General features: G+C 41.5%; 1 protein-coding gene across 1 annotated transcript in view; it reads left to right on the top strand.

Moving 5' to 3' along the window:
* The window catches only part of ATP8B1 (ATPase phospholipid transporting 8B1), a 106593-nt gene that overhangs the window by 55178 nt on the left and 24689 nt on the right, over window positions 1-26726 (top strand). Inside the window, exons 3-15 of the mRNA XM_084888481.1 lie at window positions 5189-5286; window positions 6587-6700; window positions 9026-9124; window positions 9239-9300; window positions 11319-11391; window positions 11494-11564; window positions 12733-12815; window positions 12931-13089; window positions 13247-13335; window positions 15664-15854; window positions 18525-18733; window positions 20105-20148; window positions 21034-21190. Of these exons, the coding sequence (XP_084744607.1) occupies window positions 5189-5286; window positions 6587-6700; window positions 9026-9124; window positions 9239-9300; window positions 11319-11391; window positions 11494-11564; window positions 12733-12815; window positions 12931-13089; window positions 13247-13335; window positions 15664-15854; window positions 18525-18733; window positions 20105-20148; window positions 21034-21190 (1449 nt within the window). The remainder of the gene's footprint in view (window positions 1-5188; window positions 5287-6586; window positions 6701-9025; window positions 9125-9238; window positions 9301-11318; window positions 11392-11493; window positions 11565-12732; window positions 12816-12930; window positions 13090-13246; window positions 13336-15663; window positions 15855-18524; window positions 18734-20104; window positions 20149-21033; window positions 21191-26726) is intronic.

Raw genomic sequence — 26726 nt, 5'->3', positions numbered from 1 at the left:
GCCTTTGGATAGAAGCACCCCCAGCATCTTGGGCTTCTCCTGGTATGCCGCTGGGCTGCCATGGGAGTGTCCTAAGCGGGATCATCGTGCCAAGAGATCAAAGCAGAAGCCGGTTGTAGAATTCAGGCAGCATCATGAGTGCTACGTTCTCTTGATTATAAAATAGCCCCTGAGGCCAGCCCTGATTCAAGGGGAGAGAAATTAGATGCTACTTCTTGATAAGGAGGTCACAACCTGACCACTTAGGAGATATTTGTGGGACAGCCACTTGTGTTGCTAGCTGGCAATGAGAAGTTTAGGATAAACTGGTAAGGAACGAACAAGTATAGTGCAGCCTTGTACCTGGAAAGAGACAGAATTTTAAACACTTAACCACATGTAATAAACAGCATTGAACTTTAGTTTCCAGAATGCAGCCCTTAGAGGAGTCGGCTGACTTTTGGGTTTTGCTGTGCCCATGTACGTCACATATTCTTAGGGAGAGGGAGCGTCCAGGTAAGGTCTTTAGGAGAGGAGCCTCTTCCATGAGTTCCTGCCCCCAGTCCTTCCATAAGGTCGTCCACCCCCTACACCCCATCCACACATTCTTCACATTTGCATACATTCTAGGTGTGACAACTGAGTATAGAACTGACTGATTCTGACTATACAACTTGGAACTGGAGGTGATTCACACAGAAGCTTCAACATCGTTCATTCATTCATTTTAAACTAAGTGATAGTGTATAGGGAGTCCTCCAAGTCCTTCTTCTTAACTGTGTTGGGTTGTTCTCGTACTTGAAAATATAAAACTGTATGTCTTTTAAAGCCTTTTCCAGCTCAGAATTTTCTGTAGGGGTGACTTTTGTGTTGTGTTGCTTGACTATTTAGGATGGAATGTTCAGTCATGGGTTTAAAGGTATCATCAAGAGAGCATCAGGACACAGGGAGGAAGTGTGACTTCAGACTGGGTGTGGCATCCACAGAACAAGAACAGCTGCAAACCCCACGGAAAAGCTGTCTTCAGAGAAGAATGGGAATGAAGGGTGTGGCTCTCCAGAGCATCTATGAATTCTCTTCTATCTGGAATCAGAAAACAGACTAAACTAGCCCATTGAACTAGTGAATCCTAGGAAATCCTTGGAGCATGCTAAGGATCGCTGTTTTCTACTAAATCAGATTCGTTTTCAGTTTTCGACACTTACCTAACATGTGGAAATTCCACTCTGATTACTTAATTTCTTTCTCTAATTGGCCGTAAACTGCCTGCCTGTTCGTTAGCCTTAAGACACTATAGTAACTGGCAGCTTGTAAAATAAAGGGTGTGTGAACGAGGGGGTGGGGATATTCCTGTGCCAATGATTTGTAATAGGAAAGGGGGTGGTGAGACTGTGCCTTGAGTAGTGTCATTCATGACTGAAGCTTGGGAAAGGAGCTTTTGCTCATGGAGACCTAATACGGCTTGTGCTTTTCTTACTGGCTGCTTGGATCCTGAGTCTCTCTTTTCCTTCTTCTCTCCTTCTCTCTCTCCCCCTCTCTCTAACTGGGGTTGCTCAATCTCGCTGGTGCATCAGAATCACATTGTGGGGCTTTTAAAACCCTATGGGTGCATGGGCCCAGTCCCTGAAGATGCCAATAGAGTAAATCTGGAGTGAGACAAGAGGAGAATCCATATTTTAAAATGAATTCACAGTTTCTACCTTGAATCAGTAGAATAATGCATATCATCCCTACTTAGCACACCTGCTCCTCAGAGCCTAGTGGTCACCAACTAGCATCACTGGGTGCTCGTTAAATGCAGAACCTCCAGCTCCTCCCAGACCAGCCAATCAGAAGCTGTTAACAAGATCCCCAGTGAGGGTGAGGGGACTTTATTTCAAAGGGCAGTTGAGCCCCCAAAGTCCTGCTTTGCTCAATCCCTGCAGTGTGTTGCTTAGTGACAAAGTATATTGCTGGGAGGGTTGTTGCTGTCAGGTGTGATGGAGGCTGGAGAAAGGCTGAGGAACGCTGCCCTTGAGCAGTGGATCACTGTCACCTGCCAATTAGGGTCACCTGGACCTTTCCTGGGCTCATCCAGCCTAAAGCAGAAGGGCTGGACAGGGCTTTGGGAAGTGATTTAAAACAAAACACCTTGGGGATTCCATTAGGATCAAGAGCAGCTAATCCCACAGCCATGGTGCACAGGAATCCATCTGGGATCTTGTGAAAATACCGATTGTCTGCGTGTGACCTGAGAGTCTGCATTTCAAGCAGATCTCAGGTGATGCAGGTTGTCCATACTTTGTATAGAAAGGGCCAGAAACAAGGAGTGAAGTTGTTTTTATTTTTGTTTTTGGCAATAGAGCTGAATGCTCCAAAAGCATACAATCAAGCAGACAGACATGATAAATTCTTGACTACAACCTCTGACCTCCTTTCCCATTTTCTCAAAAGCTGATCAGACCTTCACACTCCCTGTGGGTGCCCACTTTGAGCCACCTCGGCGCTATCCCTTGAGAAACTTAAGGCCCTACATACCCTCCCTCACTCATCCTTCCCTACCCCTCATCCCAGGGGAGAAGCCCTCCCTCTCACCTTCTCTACACTCCCCTCCATCAGCCATCCCCTTGTCTTCCTATCTTCTAACCATCACCCCTCCTGGCTCTTTCAGGCTCCCCATCCTAAAAACACTTAATGAGCTTCTTCCCCACTTAGTTTCTTATCCAGGAGAATCTTTTCAGCGAGGGCTGAGCCAGCTGCAGGCCCCTTGGACATGCCCAAAAGAAACAGGTTTGGAACAGCCCAAGGGGCAGTAGCCACAGCCCCACCACAAAGGATCCTAGAACATACCACAAATCAGGGAGGGGCCCCTCTCCTGCTATATCAGGTTCTGGAAGTGAGAGACCCACTGTGGGTTATCTCTTTCCAAAAAGCCAGCCCTACCACAAAACAGTGGTTGCCGTGAGGTAGAGAGGTTAGTGTTGTGTCTAAAGCCATGGAGGATACCGTAGAGAGGATAGAGGGTGTCCAGGGAACTGTGTCATGTCACTACTGCAAGCTGAGGCCCCAGTCTTCAGTCAGGCTACCTACCTCACATTCATGCTCGTCAGACCTGTATGAGGGCACTGCCCTGTCTCAGTCCTTCCTGGCTTTGGTACCCAAGGCTATAGCTGAAAGTCACACCACCACCATCACCACCACCACCACCACCACCACCACCACCACCACTTTCCTCTCCTTTTCTTTCTCTCCCCCTCAATGATGACTAAACTCATATCCTTTCAGGGTCATTCAAGAGAGAGAGAAAGGGTGCATCAAGATTCATGGGCAACCAAAAGATGAAAGTCATCATCTAGACTTAACAATTCCACTCCTAAATGGATACCTGGGAAAAAATCTTATGAGTCCCCTGTCAGGTGTGATGGAGGCAGGAGAAAGGGAAAAGGATAGAGAGATAGAAACATCAATGATGAGGGAGAATCATTGATTGGCTGCCTCCTGCACACTCCTTACTGGAAGATCGGACTGGTATCGGTAACCCTTGAGTCTACAGGCTAATGCTCTATCCCAGGTGACCCTAATTTGCAGGTGACGCAATCCACTGCTCAAGGGCAGCATTCCTCAGCCTTTCTCCTGTCTCCATCACACCTGACAGGGGACAACCACAAAAATGTTTATAGTGAGATAATCTGTAATAGCCAAACACCCCAATCGCATTAACAGAGATTTGATAAATTGTGGTATGTGCATATGATGGGATACTAGGGAACAGTGGAAATGAAAAACAGTTCTTCACCTGAATGAAACTCACATAATGTTGAAGGAGAAAAAGCAATTCACAGAAGAATGCACATGATATAGCTCAAGAACTGGCCTGAATAACATGTTGTTTGGGGCTCTTGTTTGGCAAACGTGTATGAAAAAACAAGAGGATGAGAGGTACACATTTTAGGAATGTGATTGGTTGAAGGGTAGGAAGGAGGAAAATGTGTGGGGAACACACAGGAGATTTTGACACAGTTGTGAAGTGTTCTGTTAAACTAGGAATCTTCTGATAACTGGGGCAAAAACTATCCCCAAGGAGAATCAGGTTAGAAAGAGTTATATAGGGCAGGGCTAGGGAGAAGTGTTATAAGAGATACCTGTTGGGTAAGAAATGTTCCCCCCAGTAACAGAGAAGCTGTGGAATATGAATATATATATTCATATATGAATATATATATAATTTTGAAATTATATATATATATAATTTCAGAGAGGAAGGGAAAGGGACAGAGAGATAGAAACATCAATGATGAGAGAGAATCGTTGATTGGCTGCCTCCTGCACACTCCTTACTGGGAGATTGGGCCGATATTGGTAATCCTTGAGTCCATGGGCTAATGCTCTATCCACTGAATCAAACTGGCTAGGGCTGGACTTTCTGAAGTCCTAGAATTTAGATATGATGACTGAATGGTAGATATGATGTTAAGTATAGGAAATGAACTTATAAAGATGACAGATACTTCATATCAGGATAAAGCAGTGCATAACACTAACCTATGATCAGAACTCAAAAGTTTGAGTTTGTTGGTTGTGCCTTTTTTCTTTGATTTATTCATTCACTAAATATTTACTGGTTATAAATTAGTTTCCTAGGCCTACTATAACAGAGTACCACAAACTGGGTGGTTTAAAGATAAATAAATAAGTTCGAAAAAAAAATAATTTAATTTATAATAGCTGTGACCTTCTGGGGCTCTGGGATTTTTTGTTTGGGTATTTAAACAGTTTGCTCTTTTAAGACTCTGATGTTCTATGAACAAGTTACAATATGTTCATTAGTGCGCCATAAACTGGAGAACTTCAACAGCAGAAGTTTCTTGTCTCACAAGAAGTTCAAGTCCAAGGTGTTGACATTGTTCATTCCTTCAGGGAAGAATCTATTCCAGGCCTTTATCCTTGGTTTCTTGAATCTTTCCCCTGTGACTTCACATCATCTCCCCTCTGTGCCCAAATTTACTTTTTTTAAATAAGGATATTAGTCATGTTGGGTCAAAGGCCATTCTAATGACCTCACTTTAAATTGATTCCATCTGCTATGATCCTATTTCCAAATAAGGTCATATTCTGAGGTAGGAGTGGAGGATAAGATTTTGGCAAGTGAATCTGGGAAGGACACAAATCAACCCATAACAACATGCTAATTGTCTACTTCATGGATTTTTCTCTTCTTCCTTTTTTAAAGATTGTTCATGGCAAGTCAAAGCAAATGACCGAAGCTTCCACGAACAGCCCCATTTTATGAACACCAAGTTCTTTTGTATCAAGGAGAGCAAATATGCGGTAAGTTGATTTTAACTGCCTACATTGTCTTCACTAAAAGCCAGTTTTCTCCAATGACCAACCTGCTTGCCAGCTTCATGTGACACCTGCCTTCTAGATAACCCCTGGCCCTGGGGCCATGACAGTCATTGTTAGTTCTATTGAATGTCATAGCTGTAAGTTTAGCTGCCCTGAGGCTGTCTAAGGGTGGCTAGAAACAAAACAAAATTATGTAGATTGAAATTTTGTCTATGTATTTGCAAAATTCTCTTATGAAAGAATATACAGTCATATCACAGAAGCCTTCTGCTCAAAAGTAAGAAAAAGTTTAAAGAAATCTTAATAAGTTATCTCTCCCTTTCCTGCCTATGATAGACTTAGAGATTTTGAAGATATTTTCACCTCCAAAATGCTTATTACCTTTGAAATATCTAAAGGACACCTGTGCAGCATGGGCTGAAATGTTGTCTGTTAGCTCTCTAGGACTGCTACAAGGAAGGACCATCCACTGGTGGTTGAAAACAACAGAAAGCCATTGTCTCACAGTTGCAGAGACCAGAGTCCCAAAGGAGGGTGTTGACAGGGTTGGTTCCTTCGGGAGGATCTGAGGAATGGTCTGTTGCAAGCACCTGGCCAGCTTCTGGCAGCAACTGACCGTTCTCACCATCCCTTGGCTTGTAGGAGCATCCCTCTCGTCTGTGTCTGTCTTCACATGGACTTCTCCCTTGTTTCTCTGTGGCCCAATTCTCCTTCTTTAAGGCCTTCAGAATTGGATTAGGGCCCACCTTAATCCAGAAGGACTCATTGTAACTTGATTACATCTGCAAGGACCCTATTTTCAAAGGAGGGGACAGACACAAATATCAGGAGTAGGACTTGAGTATAACTTTTGGGCAGACAGTTCAGTCCATAATGGTGTCTGTTACTCTTTCTCACACAGCAGCCTCCATCCCCCCTTAAATAGAAAGTGTACCTTCCCCTCCTGCTTTGCCGCCCCTGTTGACATCTCCCTTTGTCCTGTTTACTAAGAGGCTCTAAGGGGTCAAGGATATAGCCAGGCCCATTTGGTCACAGTTGGACTTGCCAGAGAGTTCTGGGTGAAATGTCTGTATCTTGATACCATCTCTGATTTAGGCCTCCAAAAAGTCATTTCGAGGCTGATTAGAATTAGAAGCTTAAAGGAAATCTCAGTATATTTCTTCGGGATAAATGACATCTCTGTGTCACTGTTGGCTGTGGGGTTTAGTGCTTTTGCAGATGTGTGTACATTATGATAAATGTGTGGTGTAATTTAGAATGACTTTCTTCTTTTTTCCAACAGGGCAATGCAATTAAAACGTACAAGTATAATGCCCTTACCTTTCTACCAATGAATTTGTTTGAGCAGTTTAAGAGAGCAGCCAATTTCTATTTCCTGGTCCTTCTTATCTTACAGGTAATGCCCTTTGATATCTTAAAAATCTGTTTTGAATTATGATGACTCAGTAACATTTGTGTTGTGGATGCATATAACTCGACTAATCTTGAAAGTTTTTATATTAACATCAGGGTGATGCTCATATAGGAACATGCTTTATGCACAGAACTGGCTCCATCGGTGCTAAGTGAACAGGGAAAAGGAGAAAATGGAAATGTTATTTTAATTCTGTATTTTTAAAAATTCCATTTTAAACTGATGTGAATGTTAAAATTGGCTTCCCTGATGTGAATCCAGTTAAAATCTTCACATTGTAAAATTATTTTTGTACCTTAAAATTAAATCTATTGTTTATATTTCTCCTCTATTTTTTACTTAAATGCCTACCTTCCCCAAGTATATTATTGATTTCCATTCATATTTTAGTCATAAATCTCAATAAATTATTTTTTGTGATGTTGTTTTACATTGGAAAAGGCCAATTTTTTCCTGAATTTTAATTTTTTCTTAATTGTGACAAAAAAAAATCACTTATCTGGAGAGCATTAATTTTATCTGTTTCGGAGCTGTTAAAATCACAGGATCTCTACCACTGGGAGTATCATCCGTTAGCATCTCATATACAGGTTACCGAGGATGGCACATCCTCTTGGTTTTATCACATTCTTTATACCGAGCATTGGATCTCAAAAATTGTCTCATCTGCTGGGATTCACCCAGGAAGGTTTTATGAGAATGGTAGCATGTGTGTCTGGGTGGGGATGGAGATGTGTGGAGAGGAGAGGAGAGGAGAGGAGAGGAGAGGAGAGGAGAGGAGAGGAGAGGAGAGAGAGAGAGAGAGAGAGAGAGAGAGAGAGAGAGAGAGAGAGAGAGAGAGAGAGAGAACAGGAAAGAGAGAACAGAGAGAGAGAGAAAAAAAAAACCACCCACAGAGAGAAATAGATACTCATCAGATTTAGTGGAATATAAGACCTGCTGACTCCACAGTGCAGGATGGTCATGTTATCATGAGGGACCTTTGAGATAGGCTTGGAGAGATAAACTACAATACAAATTATAAAGTCCCACTGTTGTGAATGGGTGACTTTCCCCTTCCTTCCTTCTAGCAGGGAAAGGGGAATTACACATATTGACAATAATGTGGAAAATGATCTTTGTCTCCTTTAATGGCTCCAATTTCTGTCAAGTACAGCAATCCAACGTGGGTAATAGGAACAGCCTGAGACAGCCCTTTCCTTGCACTGTTACCTCACTTGCTTCTTATGCTCTGAGTTGAGTACTACTGTGACCTGCATTTTGCAGAGAACTGAGACCTGGCAAGACAAAGGAACTTGGTCCAAGTCTGGTGGCCCATAAGTGGTAGAACTGGGCAGGATTTGGGTCCAGGACCTTGACTATAAGGCCTGCCATTTTAACCAGTATGTATGGCCCGGTGATCAATTAGATCAGTGGTTCTCAACCTTTCCAATGCCACGACCTTTCAATACAGTTCCTCATGTTGTGGTGACTCCCAACCATAAAATTATTTTCATTGCTACTTCATAACTATAATTTTGCTACTGTTATGAATCAGTAAATACCTGTGTTTTCCGATGGCCTTAGGCTCCACAGCAGCAGTTCTCAATTTGTAGGTTGAGAACCATAGGTTGAGAACCGCTAGCAGGGTCGCCTAAGACCATCGGTTTTAGGGTAACAAAAAAAAATCTTCATTAGATTTTGTTTCCAGTCTTTTATTCCAATTTGTATGCCATTTTGATGGATGTCTGGCTTTCTGTAAGGCCAGCCTCTTTTTTGCCTGGACCAATAGCAATGACACTGAAGGAAGTGCTTTCTTCTAGTGCCCCCAGAGATGCCCCATCCAATCATTAGCTTTCAGAGCCAGCCACTGCCCACTGCTATCTTTGCCTGTATATGAGCTCCCAGGCTCAGCCCCGAGCAGTAAAGAGCCTGCTGTATGCATTTCTTCAAAGGGAAAGGACTCCTTCCACCCACACCCCATGCTACCCTCCCAGTTAATTGGGATTTTTCCCACAAAAATTGGAGCACTTCTTCTCTATGGTCATGTTACAAAGCCTCCTTGGTGTTCAGTTAAGGTCACAATGAGACAATTTCAGGAGCCACTGTTCTCTGGGCTCTGTTCCGGGCAGCCAGAGGCTAGAGAGAAGGCAGAGGGTAAGAGGAAGACTGGCTGGATGTGTAGATGCCTTTTCTCTGTTTTCTGCAAGATGCACACTTGGGTGGGTGATGATGAAGATTAGACTTTGAATTAGTAAGCTTAGAAATAGCAGTTACCTGTGGGTTTGCCTTCATGGGCACACATGTATGTCTTTTTGTCTCTTCCAGGCCATCCCTCAGATCACAACCCTGGCATGGTACACCACGCTGTTGCCCTTGCTTTTGGTGCTGGGCATCACGGCGATCAAAGACCTGGTGGATGATGTGGTAAGGATTTCCCGTGAGACTCTCCCCTCGTGGCTGCAAGCTTATTTTTTAGTTTGGCATTAACACTTCACATTTGAGATTATTAAAATAACCTTTTTATTCTCTCGTCTAAAGGCTCGCCATAAAATGGATAACGAAGTCAACAACAGGACATGTGAAGTCATTAAGGATGGCAGGTACTGTCTGTCAGTGGTGACCTAGTTACAAGGCTCTACTGTGTAAATATGTCTAGAAACATAGTTGGAGATAACCATTAGAAAAGTCTAGTGGCGTATTCATCCTCTAAAATTCCTAAGATTTTGTACTCCCTTTGTGACCTGGAAGCTCTACCCAAATTGCACTATGTGAGGCTGCCGATTGGGCTGCGTGATTAGCCTTGTGTTTTCACAACTTCTTCAGTGTGGAATGTGCTGCTCCCATCTCTGCTGGGGACAAAAGATGAGATGCCCACACACACAATTCAAATGAGATTCAGATCTTAATGAGAAAGATGAAAACAAGATGTTCTGAAAGTTCAGTGAAGGAAGAAATCGCTTTAGCTGGTGTCAGGCATCTGAGCAAAGCTCTGCACAGCAGAAGTTAGGGAACAGCAGCAGAGTTGGGGCAGGGCAACAAGGGACTCCTAAGGGGACCCGAACATCCCTGCAGAAGAGTCCAATGGGATTGCCTCTATCGCCTGCAGAGAGCTGTGGCAAGAAGGTGCTAACTTGTTTAGTTATCATTTGAGACCCATTGCAAATTGCTAATTTACAGTTTTAGAGATATTGAAATGTAAACTAATTACAATTTCATTTCATTCATTGAAAGCCAATTTTAAAAAATCTGGGCTTACGAATTGTGTGATAAATTCTTGGAAAACCAGGGAAATGAGCATGTTCATATGTATCTAAAATGTACTGTAAATCTCTAGATCTTTTTTATCCATAAATTCATGGAGGACAAACATAGTAATCGAATTCCTGCCTCCAAAAAGTTAAGTTTATTCATTGTGTAGGTTCATAATATCTGTTGGGAACATGTTTTCTATATGTGAAAAAACTTTAAAACAGACTATATTTTAAAACTTTTAAAAATGTTTATTTGTCAGAAATTTAAATGGTATTGCCTATGCAGTTTGATGCTGAAGGTAGTCATCATTTTATTTATTTTACATTTTATCAATACCCTTATTAGACTTATTATGAAAGTGATACAAACCCATTAAAAAGGTAATTTAAACTTTAAAGTTCCATGAGGATTCCAGGTGGCCCATGTGGGAGCTATAATGTGTTGTTGTCCTGGGACCACCCAGACCTGCAGCTGAGGAGGTAATGGATAATGGAGAGACAGGAGAGCCCTGGCTGGGTGGCTCAGTTGGTTAGAGCATTGTCCCAGGCACCAAAAGGTGGCCTGTTCGATTCCTGGTCAGGACACATACCTAGGTTTTAGGTTCAATCCCCAATAGGGGTGTGTACAGGAAGCATCTGATCAATGTTTCTCTTGCACATCGATGTTTTTTTTCTCTCTCTCTTTCTCCCTCTCTCGAAAATCAATAATAAAAAAATAGTTTCACCTTAACCAGTTTGGCTCAATAGTTAGAGTGTTGGCCTGTGGACCAAAGAGTCCCAGGTTTGATTCTGGTCAAGGGCATGTACCTTGGTTGCAGGTTCCTCCCTAGCCCGGGCCCTGGTCAGTGTGTTTCTCTCACATTGATGTTTCTCTCTGTCTTTCCCTCTCTCTTCCACTTTCCCTAAAAATCAATGGAAAAATATCCTCGAGTGAGTATTAACAAAAAAAAAAAAAAAGTTTCCCTTAATAAAATAAAATAAAATAAAAAGAGGACAGGAGTGGTGAGAAAAAACAAAAACGGTGGCATGTGTCTCCTGGCCACACGTTGCATTAGCCCTCTTAACCCTTCATTATATGATGGGGGGGGAGGGAGACAATCACCATCATTAACATTATCACCATCATTACCATCATCACCATCATTACTATCATCACCATCATCGTTGCTTTTTCAGAGGATAACACGGTTCTCATGACACCTTAATGGGGCTATGTCATTAAATGGCTGAACTTTTTGTCAAACTTTTCCTGTGATTTTCATGTTCTCCCAGAATTTTTGGCTTCCTGAAAGAATAATGCCAGATCTCTTGTCAGTAACTTTTTTTTTTTAAAACACCCATAACCTATCTGTATTTTTAATATTTAGATTCAAAGTTACCAAGTGGAAGGAGATTCAAGTTGGAGATGTCATTCGTCTGAAGAAAAATGATTTTATTCCAGTAAGTGAATAAGCTCGCATCTCATTCCTCATTCTCCCATCTGACTTGGTGCTCGGTCTGGCCTGGGGTCTCTGTGTCATTGATGTGTTTTGTTTTGAACAGGCTGACATCTTACTGCTGTCCAGCTCCGAACCCAACAGCCTCTGCTATGTGGAAACGGCTGAACTGGATGGGTAAGTGGGTTTCAGGTGGGCCTGCGTTAAAGCTTTCCTTGGAAGGCTCAGTCCGAGACGTTAAAGCTGTGCCTGGAATGGAAGCCCTGAGAGCTGGCCTGGCCTCTACCACATGCTCTCTGGCTAGCAGTGTCCCTAATCAATCAGCCTCCCTGTCTGATTCCATTTGTAAAGCCTGCCTTTCCCCACCTTTCGCTCCCTGCCCCAGTGTTCAGACACGTTCGAATAATATTAATGCAATCTACTTTAGAAAAAAAGAACAGATTGTCAGTCTTTGCCAGTAGATAGTTTTGAATTCTCCCTTTGTTGGTCTTGATTATTGTGCTTCCACTTGAAAGAGAGTAAAAGGCCTGTTTTTTACTAGTTTTCAGTACGTTTATTGAGTGCCTACTAGGTTACATTAGATTAATGGTTTAGCTCCTTTAATCTCCTCAACAACTGTCTGTTGAGACAAGTAATATTACTACCTTGACATTACCCAGGAGGAAACTGAGGCCAGGAGGTGAAGTAGCCTGTCTGAGGTCACACAGTAAGTGTCAGAGTTGGGCTGCTGCTGGTGTAAATCCCTTTCCTTACAGCCTAGCTGTGCATATGCCTCTTTAAGGAGAGCTGAAATCACCGAGTAAAACCTAGATCTTCCTCTGTTCTATAAGCCAGTCGGAGGATGTTCCATCTTAACTATGAAACAGCTGTTATTCCCATGAGTGAGAATAGTGAGCGGGTAGGACATGCCAAGATTTGGGCTTGGAAAAAGAGGATTATCTTTCAAAGACATGGGATCTACTTCTTCACTCTGGAAAACAGTAAGTTGACAGTCTAGACACTTTCTGTAAAAAATATGTTTTGTAGAATCACCTTAGTGTGATTAAATATTAGAAGCCAAGTTGCTAAACAGCAGTTTGATAGTTTAGGGTGGTCTAAGAGTTTAGCTAGAAGGAGGCAGGAGATTTCTGGATGCTTCTGTCTGGCAGGAATGTTGGCAACATTTCCCAGGTCCAGAGTTTTTCTGTCCAAATCTGAAGTTCCAAGATGATCAGAGAGTTTGAAAATAAAAAAAATAAAACAAAAACCTAATTATTTAGCTTTTGCTTCTGGGATTGCCTAATGTTACTTTGAACAATTGAACTCTAAAATTTGTCTCTTTAATTTTTCCCCCCTCTCTTTCTAGAGAAACCAATTTGAAGTTCAAAATGGCACTTGAAAGCACACACCAATATCTCCAAAAGGAAAGTTCATTGGCAACATTTGATGGTTTGTGAAAACACGTCTTCCTTTGTTTTAAATTTCAGTTGCTTGATTCGTTCCCTATTCATTAAAGTTAAAAAATCTTGCATGAGTATTTATGTGAGTTATATCTCTTTTAAAGGTTTTATTGAATGCGAAGAACCCAATAACCGACTAGATAAGTTTACTGGAACGCTCTTTTGGAGAAACACAAGTTTTTCTTTGGATGCTGATAAAATTTTGTTACGTGGCTGTGTAATTAGGAACACCGAATTCTGTCATGGATTGGTCATTTTTGCAGGTACTTTCGAAGTTTCTTGGGAAATTGATATGATAGATACTTTCAAGATGTTCTTCTGTTCTTTCTCCATTGAAACTAAAGGAAGAGTAGTTTTATCCACAGGCCAGTGCATTGATTTTTTTCCAATTATTGATCATATTGAATTCTCCGTTTCTAGGTGCCGACACTAAAATAATGAAGAATAGTGGAAAAACCAGATTTAAGAGAACTAAAATTGATTACTTGATGAACTACATGGTTTATACGGTATTTGTTTTCTTTTTTTCTGTTTAAGAGAGGCTACATTGCCATCTTGTGTTCTAATTTCATTGTATTTTTCTAGTACAAAGAAATCTTACCTCTGTAGGCCAGGTAGAAACAGGCATGAGTCACTTCAAGGTAGGAGTGGGAAGAAAAGCTTCCTCGATTTTTTTCAGAAAGGCCACATTCTAAACAGGGGCTAGATAAGTTACTGAGGCTGGGCTCCTGAAGTTAAGGTAGGGTTGACTTCATGGTTAGTTTCCCATATGGGTAGTTCTGTTAAAAGCAAACTTTTTTCCAACATACACTGTATAAGTCCAAATACAAGGCAGGCCTAAATCTAATGTATGTTGGGAATCCACAAGACATACCCCAAGGCTTGATGACTCACAGAGAGGACTCCCAGAATTCAACATAAAGTTGTACTCCCAGCTCTGACTTATTATAACTTATTACTCTAAGATCAGCAAAGGCAAAAGGCTCCTGGGGCAAAGTCTGGAGGAGGCCAGGCACAAGCTTCCAGAGTCCTCTCCCAGTTGAGTAACACAGTTAATTCCCTCAGCAACAATTGGTGACAGCCCGTGTTAAATGTTGCCTCCACCAGAGAAGCTCATTAGAGACTCCATGCCTGGGGCTGTACTGGGGTCTGGTCACGTAGGCACTGTCAGCCTGAGATCACCAGACTTCCAGGTTCTCTGAAGGAGAGCGGTGGTCCTCATAAGACATTCACCAAGAGGCATAATGAACCATTCTTATCAGAGCATGAGAAATAAGGAGTCCGGCCCGGCCGGTGTGGCTCTGGGGCTGAGCATCAACCCATGCACCCAGGAGATCTGGCTCAATTCCCTGTCAGTGCATATACCTAGATTGCGGGCCCAATCTCCATTAGGGGGCATGCAGGAGGCAGCCGATCGATGTGCTCTCTTATGGATGTTTTAGTCTCTTTCTTTCTCTCCCTTTCTCTCTCTAAAATCAGGTGGGGTTTTTTTGTTTTTTTGTTTTTTGTGTTTTTTTTTAATTTAAAAAAATAAAAAATTAAGGAATCAGGAAACTTGCCCAAAATCTAAGTTCCCAGATGCCAGCTAAAGCCAAGCTTGCAAGCAGGCCTGCTAAGGATAGCAGTCTCAGGCCTGCTCCTTAGGGTAGCCCCAAATACTAAATACTCCTCCAGGTTCCCAAAGAGAACTAATTTTTTTAAGTATTTTGTTTAATTTGAATATATATATATACACACACTTATAGGGAGGATATAATACTTATAAAACTTTACTTGCATATACATATTTAAAATCATGTTTAGCTTGGTGGATAGAGCATCAACCTGCAAACTGAAAGGTCCCAGGTTCGATTCCGGTCAAGGGCATGTACCTTGGTTGCGGGCACATCCCTGGTAGGGGTTGTACAGAAGGCAGCTGGTCGATGTTTCTCTCTCATAAATGTTTCTAGCTCTCTATCCCTCTCCTTTCCTCTCTGTTAAAAAAAAAAATCAATAATATATATATTTTTAAAAACTGAAAATGTTCATTAAATTTTTTTTAAAAAAGAAACAATTATTTTTCCCTGCTCACATATTTCATGAAAACTTGTTTTGAATTTTTCATGTGCATCTTCACTGTCTTGCTTTGACTAAGGCTAGAGCAGTCACAATGAGCTCATCATCTCTCCTTCTGTGGCAATTTGTTTTGAGATACAGGACTTTGTGAATCTGTCCAGAAATTTAAATATGTCCCTGGAAATTTTATTACTACCACAAGTACCCAAATACTACTAAACAGTTGACTTTATTCATCCCTTAAGTATATAATCATAATTTCCACAACAGAATACTTACTATATTGTTTCTTAAATGATCTTAAACATGAAGTGATCATTAAACTTTTAAGAATAATTACCCAAATCTGGGTGAAATTTGCTTGCCTTTAAAAAAAAGTAATTTCCATTAAATATTATCTATAAGCATCCCATTAAACATTTGAAATTCCTTCATACTAAGGTAAGGTATCTTTCCCAAACAGTGTGTTATTGTTTAAAATAAAAGTAACTGAGAGAATGTGGTACAAAATGAGGGTGTTTAAGGATTTGAATGTAAGACACTATCTTCAGAAATATAATTTTGGAATAAAACCTCACTTCATAATGGAATGTAGAATAAATCAATCATCATAGAAATCAAATAGACTTCCAAAGCATTCGTATGGCACTGTTTCTATTTTAATTTTGTTGTTTTTACAGGCTACTAAATTATCATAAATGTGTAAAGTAGTTAGTATCTATGAAATTCACCGAGTGGGAAATCCTGCAGAATGCTACACTTTAATTTCGTATTTCTTCTAGATCTTTGTTCTTCTAAGCCTGATTTCTGCTGGTCTTGCCATTGGCCATGCTTACTGGGAAGCTCAAGTTGGCAATTTTTCTTGGTACCTTTATGATGGAGAAGACTCTAGCCCTTCCTACCGTGGGTTCCTCAATTTCTGGGGATACATCATTGTTCTGAACACCATGGTGCCCATCTCTCTCTATGTCAGGTAAGGCTGTCTACACTTGGACCTTTGCTTTAAAGGAACACGTTTTTACAGCTTGATGCCTTTCTTTCTAGCAATAATTGTTTCAAAGGTCTTAACTAACAAGTAAGAAAATAACTTTCATTTCAGAATTGGGGGAATGCAGGGAAAGGAAGTGAACAATTGGTTGTCTGCTCTGTGCCAGGCTCAGCTTGTATCTCAGCCTGTTGACTGATAAGACTACTATTGGAGGTCAGAGATCGAACCTTCCTCCTGTAATCACTCGCTTAGTAAGATCCCTTCTCTGTGGCTCCAAAACCCAAGCTTCAGAAAGAGACTGAGAGAAAGGATGTCATAGGAAAATTTAATCGCTTCCTTTTTAGGAGCCTTTCTAAATTCTTATCTGCCTCTTCCTTATTACCCTTCCCTCCCCCATTGCAGCTGCTACTTTCTTTCCTTGTAAAACACATTGGACTTCCTAGCCACGAACTTCCCATGGGAATGCCACTCTCCCTGTCCCCCTTAAGCCTCTCAAAATGTTTTGTTCTTAATCTCAACCATAACAAAATAAAGGGCAGTCTCGAGCCTCTGACAAATGGTAACCTCCTGGTTTTATGCTATTTCTTACTTTTTTACTTTTTCTTTCTTTCTTTTGTTTGTTAATTCTCAACTGAGGATATTTTTCCCATTGTCATTTTAGAGAGAGTGGAAGGGAGGGAGGGACTGGGATGTGGGGAGAGCAAGAGAAGAGAGAGAGAGAGAAAGAGAGAGAGAGAGAGAGAGAGAGAGAGAGAGAGAGAGAGAGAGAGAGAGAGAAACATCGATTTGAGGATTTGAGAGAAACACATGGATTGGTTGCCTCCTCCGCATGCCCTGAATGGGGTCAAACCTGCAGTCCAGGTATATGCCCTTGACCAGGAATAGAACCAGCAATTCTTTGGTGTGTGAGCTGGTGCTCTAACCACTGAGCAATGTTATTGAGGGCTACTTTTTTCCTTCTTTAATATCCAAGTTCATTGTCACTGGTCAGTTGGATTTTAGACCTTGGGGAGAGGGATTGTGTCTTGAAATGTACTCAGCAGCCAGAGTCTGCTTTTAGTTCCAGTAGATAATAACCCAGAGGCACACAGGGTCAGATACACACCTGTAATTAGAAGCATTTATTTTATTTTACTTTTATTACATGTGCATTCGTGTGTTCCTTAATTTTATTACACGTAGTTATTGTTGTTCTTTTAACATGAGGTAAAGCCCAGGGGAGCCATCTGTTTGCAGATGGCTGTAAGAAACTCTGAGATGAGTTTTACCTTTGTCACGGAGCTCGTACACAGATTATTTTGCCTAAAACTATAAATGTAATTTATAAAATAAGCTGTATGTGTACTTATTGTTTTAAAAAAGTCATGTCATGTGACTACTGGGATTTCTTTATTTCTCTTGGAAATAAAGGCCCTTTTAAGGCAAGAGTCAGATCAGGTCATTCCAGATAGTATCTCTGCTTTGTGTTCAACCTGCAGTAGCTCTGTTTCCTTCAGAACAAACTCAGTGAGGCACACCATAACCCACAGGCCCAGCTGCTCTGAGGTTCTGCCCTCCTCCACCTCCAACCGAAACCTCCTGAGCTCCCACCATTTTCACCTCTTTGATACGCTCCGGGGTGCCAGCACCTTCATGCCTGCTCTTATGGAACATCCTTCACCCTGTATCTACATAATTGCTTTTTCATTTCCCTCAGCTCTCTGCTCATCTTATCGCCACCTGATCACTTGGCCTTTCCACCCACTCTATCTTAAATGTCACTTCTGTTTCCTGCCGGTCTCCATCTCTCCTTACCCTGCTTTGATTTTTCTCCAGAGAAATTTCACCACCTGATATCTGTTTACTTCTCTTTTTATTTGTCTGATTCCATTAGAAGGTAACCTCCTTGAGAGTGGGGAGTTTGTCTGCTTTATTTACGAATGTGTCCCCTCCCCTGTACCTAGAATGGTGTCTGGTCAGAGCAGGCACTCAGGAAGCATTTATGGAAGGAGGAAGGGAGTGATCCTTCCATCTGTGAACTTGTTATAAGGCATCTTTGCCCACTTAACATTACCTGGATATGTAAACAGTTTCCTTATAACAGGATATATGTAATCATTTCGGGTTTTAGAATTGAGATGATCCTCTTAGAATATCTTATTTTGGACATTCAATAGTCCCTAAGAACTTAGGGGGAAACTACGCGTTTTCAGAGGGTGGAATCACAGTCTAGGAGTTATTTGCCAAGAGCCCTTTTCCCTCTGGAGAGAGTGCAGGGTCTGTAACCTTGGTGAACTTGCCCTAGAATTGGGGTGATGGTGACCATGGCCATTCCAGTTGTGCCCAAGTTCAGTGGAGAATGAGAGAAAAGCGAGTGAGAATAGCCACATGGTGCCCTCCGCATGCCACCAGGTCACTTGTCCCACTGGGCTGTGTTGGAACGTGGGGCACTGTGGCCATGGCTGGGTGTGCTCAGGAGTGAGTGGGAATGAGAAGGGCACTTTGGCCCTAAACCTAGAAAAAGGTAAGTTTGGTCAGGAGAACCCAGAAGCTGGGCACCTGGGCTACCGCCTGGCTTGTGTCTTTGTAGGTAAGCAGCTCACCTGTAGGATAAAACCCACCATCTGCCAACTCGCATCTGAGAATTCTGTTGAAAGTAATCTTCTGTCTTCCTAGTGTGGAAGTGATCCGTCTTGGACAGAGCTACTTCATCAACTGGGACCTGCAGATGTACTACTTTGAGAAGGACACGCCCGCAAAGGCAAGAACCACGACGCTGAATGAGCAGCTTGGGCAGATCCATTACATTTTCTCTGATAAAACAGGGACTCTCACACAAAATATCATGACCTTTAAAAAGTGCTGCATCAATGGGCAAATATATGGTGAGTGGAAGCCGTTCCTCAGCCCCTGGGCCTGTGTGACCAGAGCCTGCCTTCCCAGCATTGCTAGTGCCCTCCCAGTGCAGTGCCCGGTGCTCATCCTGGGCTGAGTCCTGAAGCCAGAGCACTGGTGGCATCAGGAACACATGGTGGGAGGGGTCAGCCATCAGAAGTAGGCACACATCCCTCAAAAAATTAAACTCAAAATTGCTATGTGATCAAACAATCCCACTTCTGGATATACACCCAAAAGAATCGAAAGCAGGGATTGATGCAGAGATATTTGCACACCGATGTTCATGGGAGCATTATTCGCAGTACTGAAAGCGTGGAAGTAACCCAAGTGTCAGTTAATGGATGAAAAGATAGAAAGTGCTATATATACACAATGGAATATTTAGTTTTAAAAAGAAATAAATTCTGACACATGTTTCAATATGGATGAACCTTGAGGACATTATAGTCCTGTGAAAGGAGCCAGTCACAAAAGAACAAATACTATACGGTTTCACTCATCTAGAGCAGTCAAATTTCTAGAAACAAAAAGTTGAATGGTGGTTGCTGGGGAGAGGGAATTATTATTCAGTAAGAACCGAGTTTAAGTTTTACCAAATGAAGAGTTATGCAGATGGATGGTGATGATGGTTACACAACAGTGAGTTTACCACTTAATGCCACCAAGCTGTACACTTAACAATGGTGAAAATGGTAAAATTTTATGTTATGTGTATTTCACCACAATTATTTTCAAGTTGATTTCCATTTTAATGTTTTGAAATGTTCTGTATACTTATAAAAATATTAAGGCTAATACCATATTCAATTAGAGTGCTCTTTTATTTAATACAATTAAAGAAAAAAGCTTTAAGAATACTGTATGCTTTCCACTTGTAGCAAACTTTATACTGGGAATGTGTTCTTACTAATGAATATCCGTGAGAAAGGTGGGACACTGGTGCAGGGTCGGGGTGGGGCTTAAGGAAGTGATTCTCGTGTGCCCACTGACAGTGCCTTCGGAGCTGTGGGAGGTAAAGAGCTTCGAAGGACATGGTCTGAGCCCAGAGGACATTGCAACGTAGAGGACACAGGCACCCTGTTTGAACCTCCAAGAGTCATCAAGCTTTTTCTACAAAGAGCCAAATAGGAGATATCTTAGCCTTTGCAGGCCATATGCAGACTATAACAAATATTTTTCTTTGTGTATTTTTATAATTCTTGAAAAATGTAAATAAAAACCATTTTTGACCCAAGGGTTGTCCAGAAACAGGCTATGAGACCCATAGAACCACCTCCAACATAGACCCAAAGCAGGGTGAGGAGGGAACTCTGGACACGGGCGGAGACTCAACTGGTTTTGTCCTGTTTGCTTTTCAGGAGAACATCGGGATGCTTCTCAACACAGTCATAGCAAAATAGAGGTGAGTCCTTTAGCTTAAGGAATCGTGGTGGTGTGAATCATTTTCTGGAGCTGCTCTAACAAATTACCACAAAATGGATAGCTTACAACAACAGAAGTGTCTTCCCTCACAGCTCTGGAGGCCAGAAATCTGAAAGCAAGGTGTCCGCAGGGCCACACTCCCTCAGAAGGCTCTAGGAAAGAATACTTCCTTGCCCCTTCCACCTTCTGATGGTTGCCTACAATCCCTGGTCTTCCTTGGGTTGCAGATGTCTGTCTCTGTCATCACACGGTGTTCTCCCTGTGTGTGTCCCAATGTCCCTCCTTTGGATTGGGCCCACCATAACTCAGTATAACCTCATTTTAACTGGATCTGTGAAGACCTTCTTTCCAAATATGGTCATTCCCAGGTAGCAGGGGCTATGTCATCAACATAGCTTTTGGGAGCCATAGTTCCAACACACAAGGTATAATATCTTTTAGCTTTAAGACAGGTGTGAACCTTTTGACAGTTAAGAATATGTTGAAATCCTAGAGTGATTTTTTCATAAAGACTTAACTTCAAATAGCCGAGACCGGTTTGGCTCAATGGATAGAGTGTCGGCTTGGGGACTGAAGAGACCCGGGTTCGATTCCGGTCAAGGGCATATACCTTGGTTGCGGGCATATCCCCAGTAGGGGGTGTGCAAGAGGCAGCTGATCGATGACTCTCTCTCTCATCGATGTTTCTAGCTTTCTATCTCTCTCCCTTCCTCTCTGTACAAAATCAATAAAATATATATTTTTTAAAAAAAAAAACTTAACTTCAAATATATAAAAGTTCATTGGGCTTAACATTTGTTAAGCCCAAATTGTGTGTGTGTTTTTTAATTACATTTTCTTTTCCTTTTCCACTTCTTTCTTTCAGCAAGTTGATTTTAGCTGGAACACATATGCAGATGGGAAGCTCGCCTTTTATGACCATTATCTCATCGAGCAAATCCAGTCAGGGAAGGAGCCGGAAGTGCGACAGTTCTTCTTCCTACTTGCAATCTGCCACACCGTCATGGTGGATAGAATTGATGGTGGGTGTTTTTCTTTGCACCTCAGATATTAAAGACCAGTTTTTTAGTTTACAGGTAACTTTTGCTTTGGGACTCAAATGTTTATGAAGCAGTTTGAGAAGTTTGTCTCACACTCGAGCAGTGAGCACTCAGGGGCACCTCCGCTAATGGTAGATCGGGTTGCAAAGCATGCAACAAGGTCGTGGCCTCTGAGAACTGGTATCTTCTCCACAGCTGTAGCTCAAGATGCCTTTATCACTTTGTAAATGAAATCTTATCACTGGAAGAAATGGTTGACTCTTGAATTATAATAGGAGGATCAAAATCCTTCCAGCTGCATTATTACTTACATGGTTTATTGAGAACGAAGAGTCAAACCTTATCTGGATCATAAGTGGACTTTAAACAGGGACGATCTCTTCTATAAGATAATTTCAAAGACAGACTTTTCTAGATTCAGGTATGTTTAGGATTTGAAACATAATACCAGTCAAAGCCCTTCTCTAAGGTGTCTGTTTCTCATTTGAAAGAGCATAATGAATCTGCATTTGTCCGGGAAAAGCAAAGCTGACTTATAGGCTCCTTTACAGTATTATTATTATTATTATTATTATCATTATTATTATTATTATTATTATTATTTTATTTTTATTTTCTGTAGTCTTTTGTTTTTCTATGATAATTATGTTACTATTGTATAGTAACAAAAGAAAAAAGGTATCCTGTGCTCTCCCAAAATATTTAATTTAACCTAATGTCAATTTTTGTTTTTATGCACTAAATTGAAGAAGCAACAGGTTTTTTGTCTACAATAAGAATCCAAACATATACTTAAAGATATTTACCTACAAAATTGTTGCAAATATAGTTAGAAAAACAATTAAATAGTGTCTAAGAGTCTAAACACAATTTCTTAACACTGCTTGTATTTACATTTTTTTTAATTAAAAGGCCTGTTTCTATTTCATATTGGTAAGATCCATACAGAGAAAAAAAGTATTCCAAGTGAATGTTGACTATAATATTCCATCTGTACATTCTTAATGGAATCTATTCTAAGAACAAAAATTACTGCAAAGAAATCTTAAAACTTGACTCGTTAATTTTATTGCTGATAGTAATGCTGGTATTAGAATTAATCAGGACCCAAGATTTTCACTTCCAGTAAAAAAAAGTTCAGAAATATCCCTGTCATATTAATCATAAATTATAAATCCTTTGAAGAATTATCAAATGCAGCTTGTGCCAGCTTTGTCTCAGCAAGTTTGTCCAGAGTCTAAGAAAACTAGTTGTTCTCTCAGATGTGAACGTATGACAAATATCTGGAGAGACATGCACATTATAATTATAGAAAGAGCAAAAGGAACCCTTTGGCCTGTCTGCCTGTCAACTCTCCACTTTTCATCAGCGCAGCATAGGATGGTCCCTTCCTGCTTTCTGGCCCTGGGGTTTCATATGTGGCAGGTATTAAAACTCCAGAGAAGGAATATGCACTAAAGACTAAATGTCTAGAAGCCATTTGTAATATCTTTCAGTAAGTTTCAAAGGAACCCATTCTCCAAGGAAGAATCTAATAGGGCAATTAAGAGAGATAACAATAGAATTCAAATTGGGGTAGATTCATGGAAGGGGCTATTAGCAGGGTAAGTGGGATAGATAAAGAGGGATGACATCCAGTGACCAAAGCACAGGTCAAAGTCTGTTTGACTAGCCAAGCACATTTCACTCCTATAATGGGGATCAAGTATGATATTGCTAAGCAGCTTGGTTCTCTGAGGTTTTTTTCTTTTTTTTTCTTTTTTTTTGTTTTGTTTTTGAGTGTGTGATGGTGTCATTTTCAGCTCTAACTCAGGCAACCAGCCAACTTAGGCAACTGTGCATTAATCTTCTCTATTTTCTTCTCCTCTCCTCCTTCCCTTCCCCCTGGGATATAATGGGAAAAGATGCGCCTTCCCAGTTTGGGTTCCTGTCATCACACTTAGTACAGACAGTGTCTCTGTCTGAGCACCAGCTTCCTCTGTGTTGCAGGAAGAAGGTAGGAGTTCAAAGTTTCTTCCCACCTAACACTGTGCAGCTCTTTGTCCCACTTCCCGCTAAGGCAGTGTTTTACATCCTGAGGAATCCTTCCTCACACAGTAGATGATAGGCAGATGCTCTAGCCACTGGGAATGGAGACAACTTGGATTTCCAGAAGGTTAAAAGAATAATTCATTTGGCATTGATACCTTGAAAGGTTCCCTTGGAAGGGATCTTGGGGGCACTCCTCCAAATTTTATAGGGAAGGAAATTCAGACCCAGAAAGTATAAGGATCTGCCTGAGCATCTACCCATTATTCTAGTTGAGTCCTCTTTGAATTTAACTATGCTGGTGTGTCTGTGGTCTTTTGCTGCTGTTTTCTCTCTTTTATAAGAATAATAGAGATTGGTTAGCCTTTATTATACATAACGTCAGTAAGAGGAAGGAGGAAACCCTTATATATATGTTACCACGATATCTGACTAGTTCAGCAGAGTTTGTGTGGCCCTCGTGTGGAAGACGTGTGGGGCACAATGGAAGTGAGGTGTGGAGAGGCTGCACTGGTTTTTTATTGCTCTGTAACTAATTGGCATAACTCACCTCATTAGCTCACAGTTCTTTAGGTTAGAAATCTGGGCATGACAGAACTGGGTTTTCTGCTCAGGATCTCATTAAAATCAAGGTCAGGCCATGTTCTCATCTGGAGCTCAATGTCTTCTTCCAAGTTATATGTAACAGGCATTTGCTCTAGTTACTGAGAATGGAGACAAGTTGGATTTCCAAGTGTAGGCGGTTAAAAGAGGTGAGCTTGTGGCATAATTCCATTCCTGTGGTTGTAGGACTGAGGTTTCCATCTCCTTGCTGGCTGCCAGGACTGCTCTCTGCTCCTAGAGGTCTCCCTACCCCATCTTCAAAGTTAGCAGTGAAGTGTCTCCCTTCCATCAAACCCTTTATGCTTTGAATCTCTCTCACGAGGAAGAGCTCTAGTTTATTTTTAATGATGAGAGAGAGAGAGAGAGAGAGAGAGAGAGAGAGAGAGAGAGAGAGAGAGAGAGAGAGAGAGAGAAACATCTATCAGTTGCCTTCTGCTCATGCCCCAGCCAGGGATAGAACCCACAACCTGGGTATGTACCCTGACCAAGAATCAAACCCAAAACCTTTTGGTATACGGGACAACACTCCAACCAACTGAGCCACAATGGCCGGGAGCCCTGTCACTTTTAATGATTAATTTCATTGGGTTGGGAATACCCAGATAATCTTCCTGTCTTGAGGTCAACAGATCTTATCTTAATTATACCTGCAAAACCCCTTCCTGGCAGTACCTACATTAGTTTCGCTTGAATAATTGGAAGAAGATGTGTGGAACCTTGGGGCTATCTTAGACTCCTGCCTCCCTCAGAGGCCACACGAGAGCAGCGAGTGAAAGAACTGGAGGCCTTTCCTTACCAAAAGTCTTTAAGTTGGGGTGCACCAGGATTAGACAGCTGTGTTTTAAGAGGTTGGATGGGGAGACGTGGGAAGTTGATGCACAAATTGAGGGCCTGGATTAGTGAGGGGCTTTGAGAAAGATGAGAAAGCCATGACAGTGGGGGATACTCGACAAGTGATTTGAAGAGAGGCGTATGATTGAGGGCAAAGAGTCATCTGAAAGGTGATTGTTTTCAAGGCTGGTGACCAGAACACTGGGAGTGCTGTTACAAACCAGAGGAAGCTATGAAATCAGTGTCATGAGAAATGGGATTTGTGTAATGTGAACATTTGTTTTCCCCCATCAGTTTCATTTTAAAAGAAAAGTTCTTATGATCTTGGTCGGGGCACATGCCCAGGTTGCCTGCTCAATCCTGAATGGGGGGCTTGCAGGAGGCAGCCAATCAATAATTCTCTCTCATGATTGATGTTTCTAACTCTCTCCCTCTACCTTCCTCTCTGAAATCAATAAAAACATTTTTTAAAAAAAGAAAGATTCTTGCTGAAACCGGTTTGGCTCAATGGATAGAGCGTCGGCTAGGGGACTGAAGGGTCCCGGGTTCGATTCCAGTCAAGGGCATGTACCTTGGTTGCGGGCATATCCCCAGTAGGGGGTGTGCAAGAGGCAGCTGATTGATGACTCTCTCTTATCAATGTTTCTAACTCTCTATCTCTCTCCCTTCCTCTCTGTACAAAATCAATAAAATATATTTTAAAAAGAAGAAGAAGAAAGATTCTTTCTAGTTGACTGAGTGTCTAGTAAATAGTTTTCAGAGGATCATTTTTTCAGTCCTACAAACATAAAATTGGAATTTGGACCAGGTCTCTGAAGTCTTAGTCTGTAAGTCTGTGGTTCCATTGCTAGAACAAAATGGAAGGGTTTTCTTTGATTATAAAAATATCAGTGTTTGCTCCAGATATGATTCTTACCCTTGGGAACTTGACCACCTTTTATCATTGTGTTTCTTTCCTCTGTTGGAAATAAGTTTGCCATCCGTATGATGCAATATTCATATCTCGTTCCTGCTACTCCTGGTGGGGGAGGTGGGCGGTGCTGTGTTCTCACCGCTGCTTGTTTAGCTCTGGTTAAATATTTTGCCCTCTGGCGTGTGTGTGTGTGTGTGTGTGTGTGTGTGTGTGTGTGTGTGTGTTTGTAGAATGACTGGGTTTAGTAAGTGGCATTTGTCACTCCTGCTGTATGACTTTCTCGGTGAACAAATAGAGAGGGAGAGAACCTAAAGTATCATTTATTAATTACTAATTGGGAGTGATTAACACTGACTTAATTAGAGGAACCATCTGTGCAGCATTGCGAAGGAAGGAGGGAGGGAAGAGGTGTTCAGCTCTTCCTCCAGTTCTTTATGCCCCAGCCTCCTCCCCTTCTATGTGGTGGGGAACGCTGCCCATCCACCATGGCTTGCATCCTGGACAAACCTTGGTGGAAGACCAAATGCCTTTTTCTGTAAAATTCATCTGACCACAGAAATACTTTTTTCCTTCTTTGAGCAGAAGAATGCAAGTAGAAAACTAGGGGGTGGAGGTAGGTGAAGAGGGTATTGAGGGTGGGAAATGGTGATGGAAGGAGGCTTGACTCTGGTGGTGAACACACAATATAATATACAGATGATGTGTTATAGAATTGTACACCTCAAACCTGTGTAATTTTGTTACCCAATGTCACCCCAATAAATTCAATGAAGAAGAAAAAAAGGCAAAAAGGAAAAAAAAAAAGAGTAGAAAAATAGAAAATCTTGGATAGGCAGAGTGTTGTTGTTTTGTTTTTAACTTTTTACTTAAGTGCAACATGTATACAGAATCAAGCATGTATGACTCAATGAAATTTCACAAATTGAATATTTTTTTGTCACAAATACTTAAGATTTTTAAAAACAGAACATTATCACTCCCCTAGAAGTTCCATTTGAGTTCCCTTCAGGTTATTGCCCCTCTAAGGGTAATTACTGTCCTCACTTTGAATAGCACAGGTTAGCCTGGTCAGTTTTGTGGTCTGTGTACATGGGACCAGATAGGACATACTTGCACTCCACATGGGGAGACTGACTTCTATTA

This window comes from Pipistrellus hanaki (assembly GCF_964339955.1).
Source record: "Pipistrellus hanaki genome assembly, chromosome: 6".
Lineage (NCBI taxonomy): Eukaryota > Metazoa > Chordata > Mammalia > Chiroptera > Vespertilionidae > Pipistrellus > Pipistrellus hanaki.
Note: the sequence above shows the minus strand (reverse complement) of the source record. Positions and strands in the feature narration are given on the sequence as shown.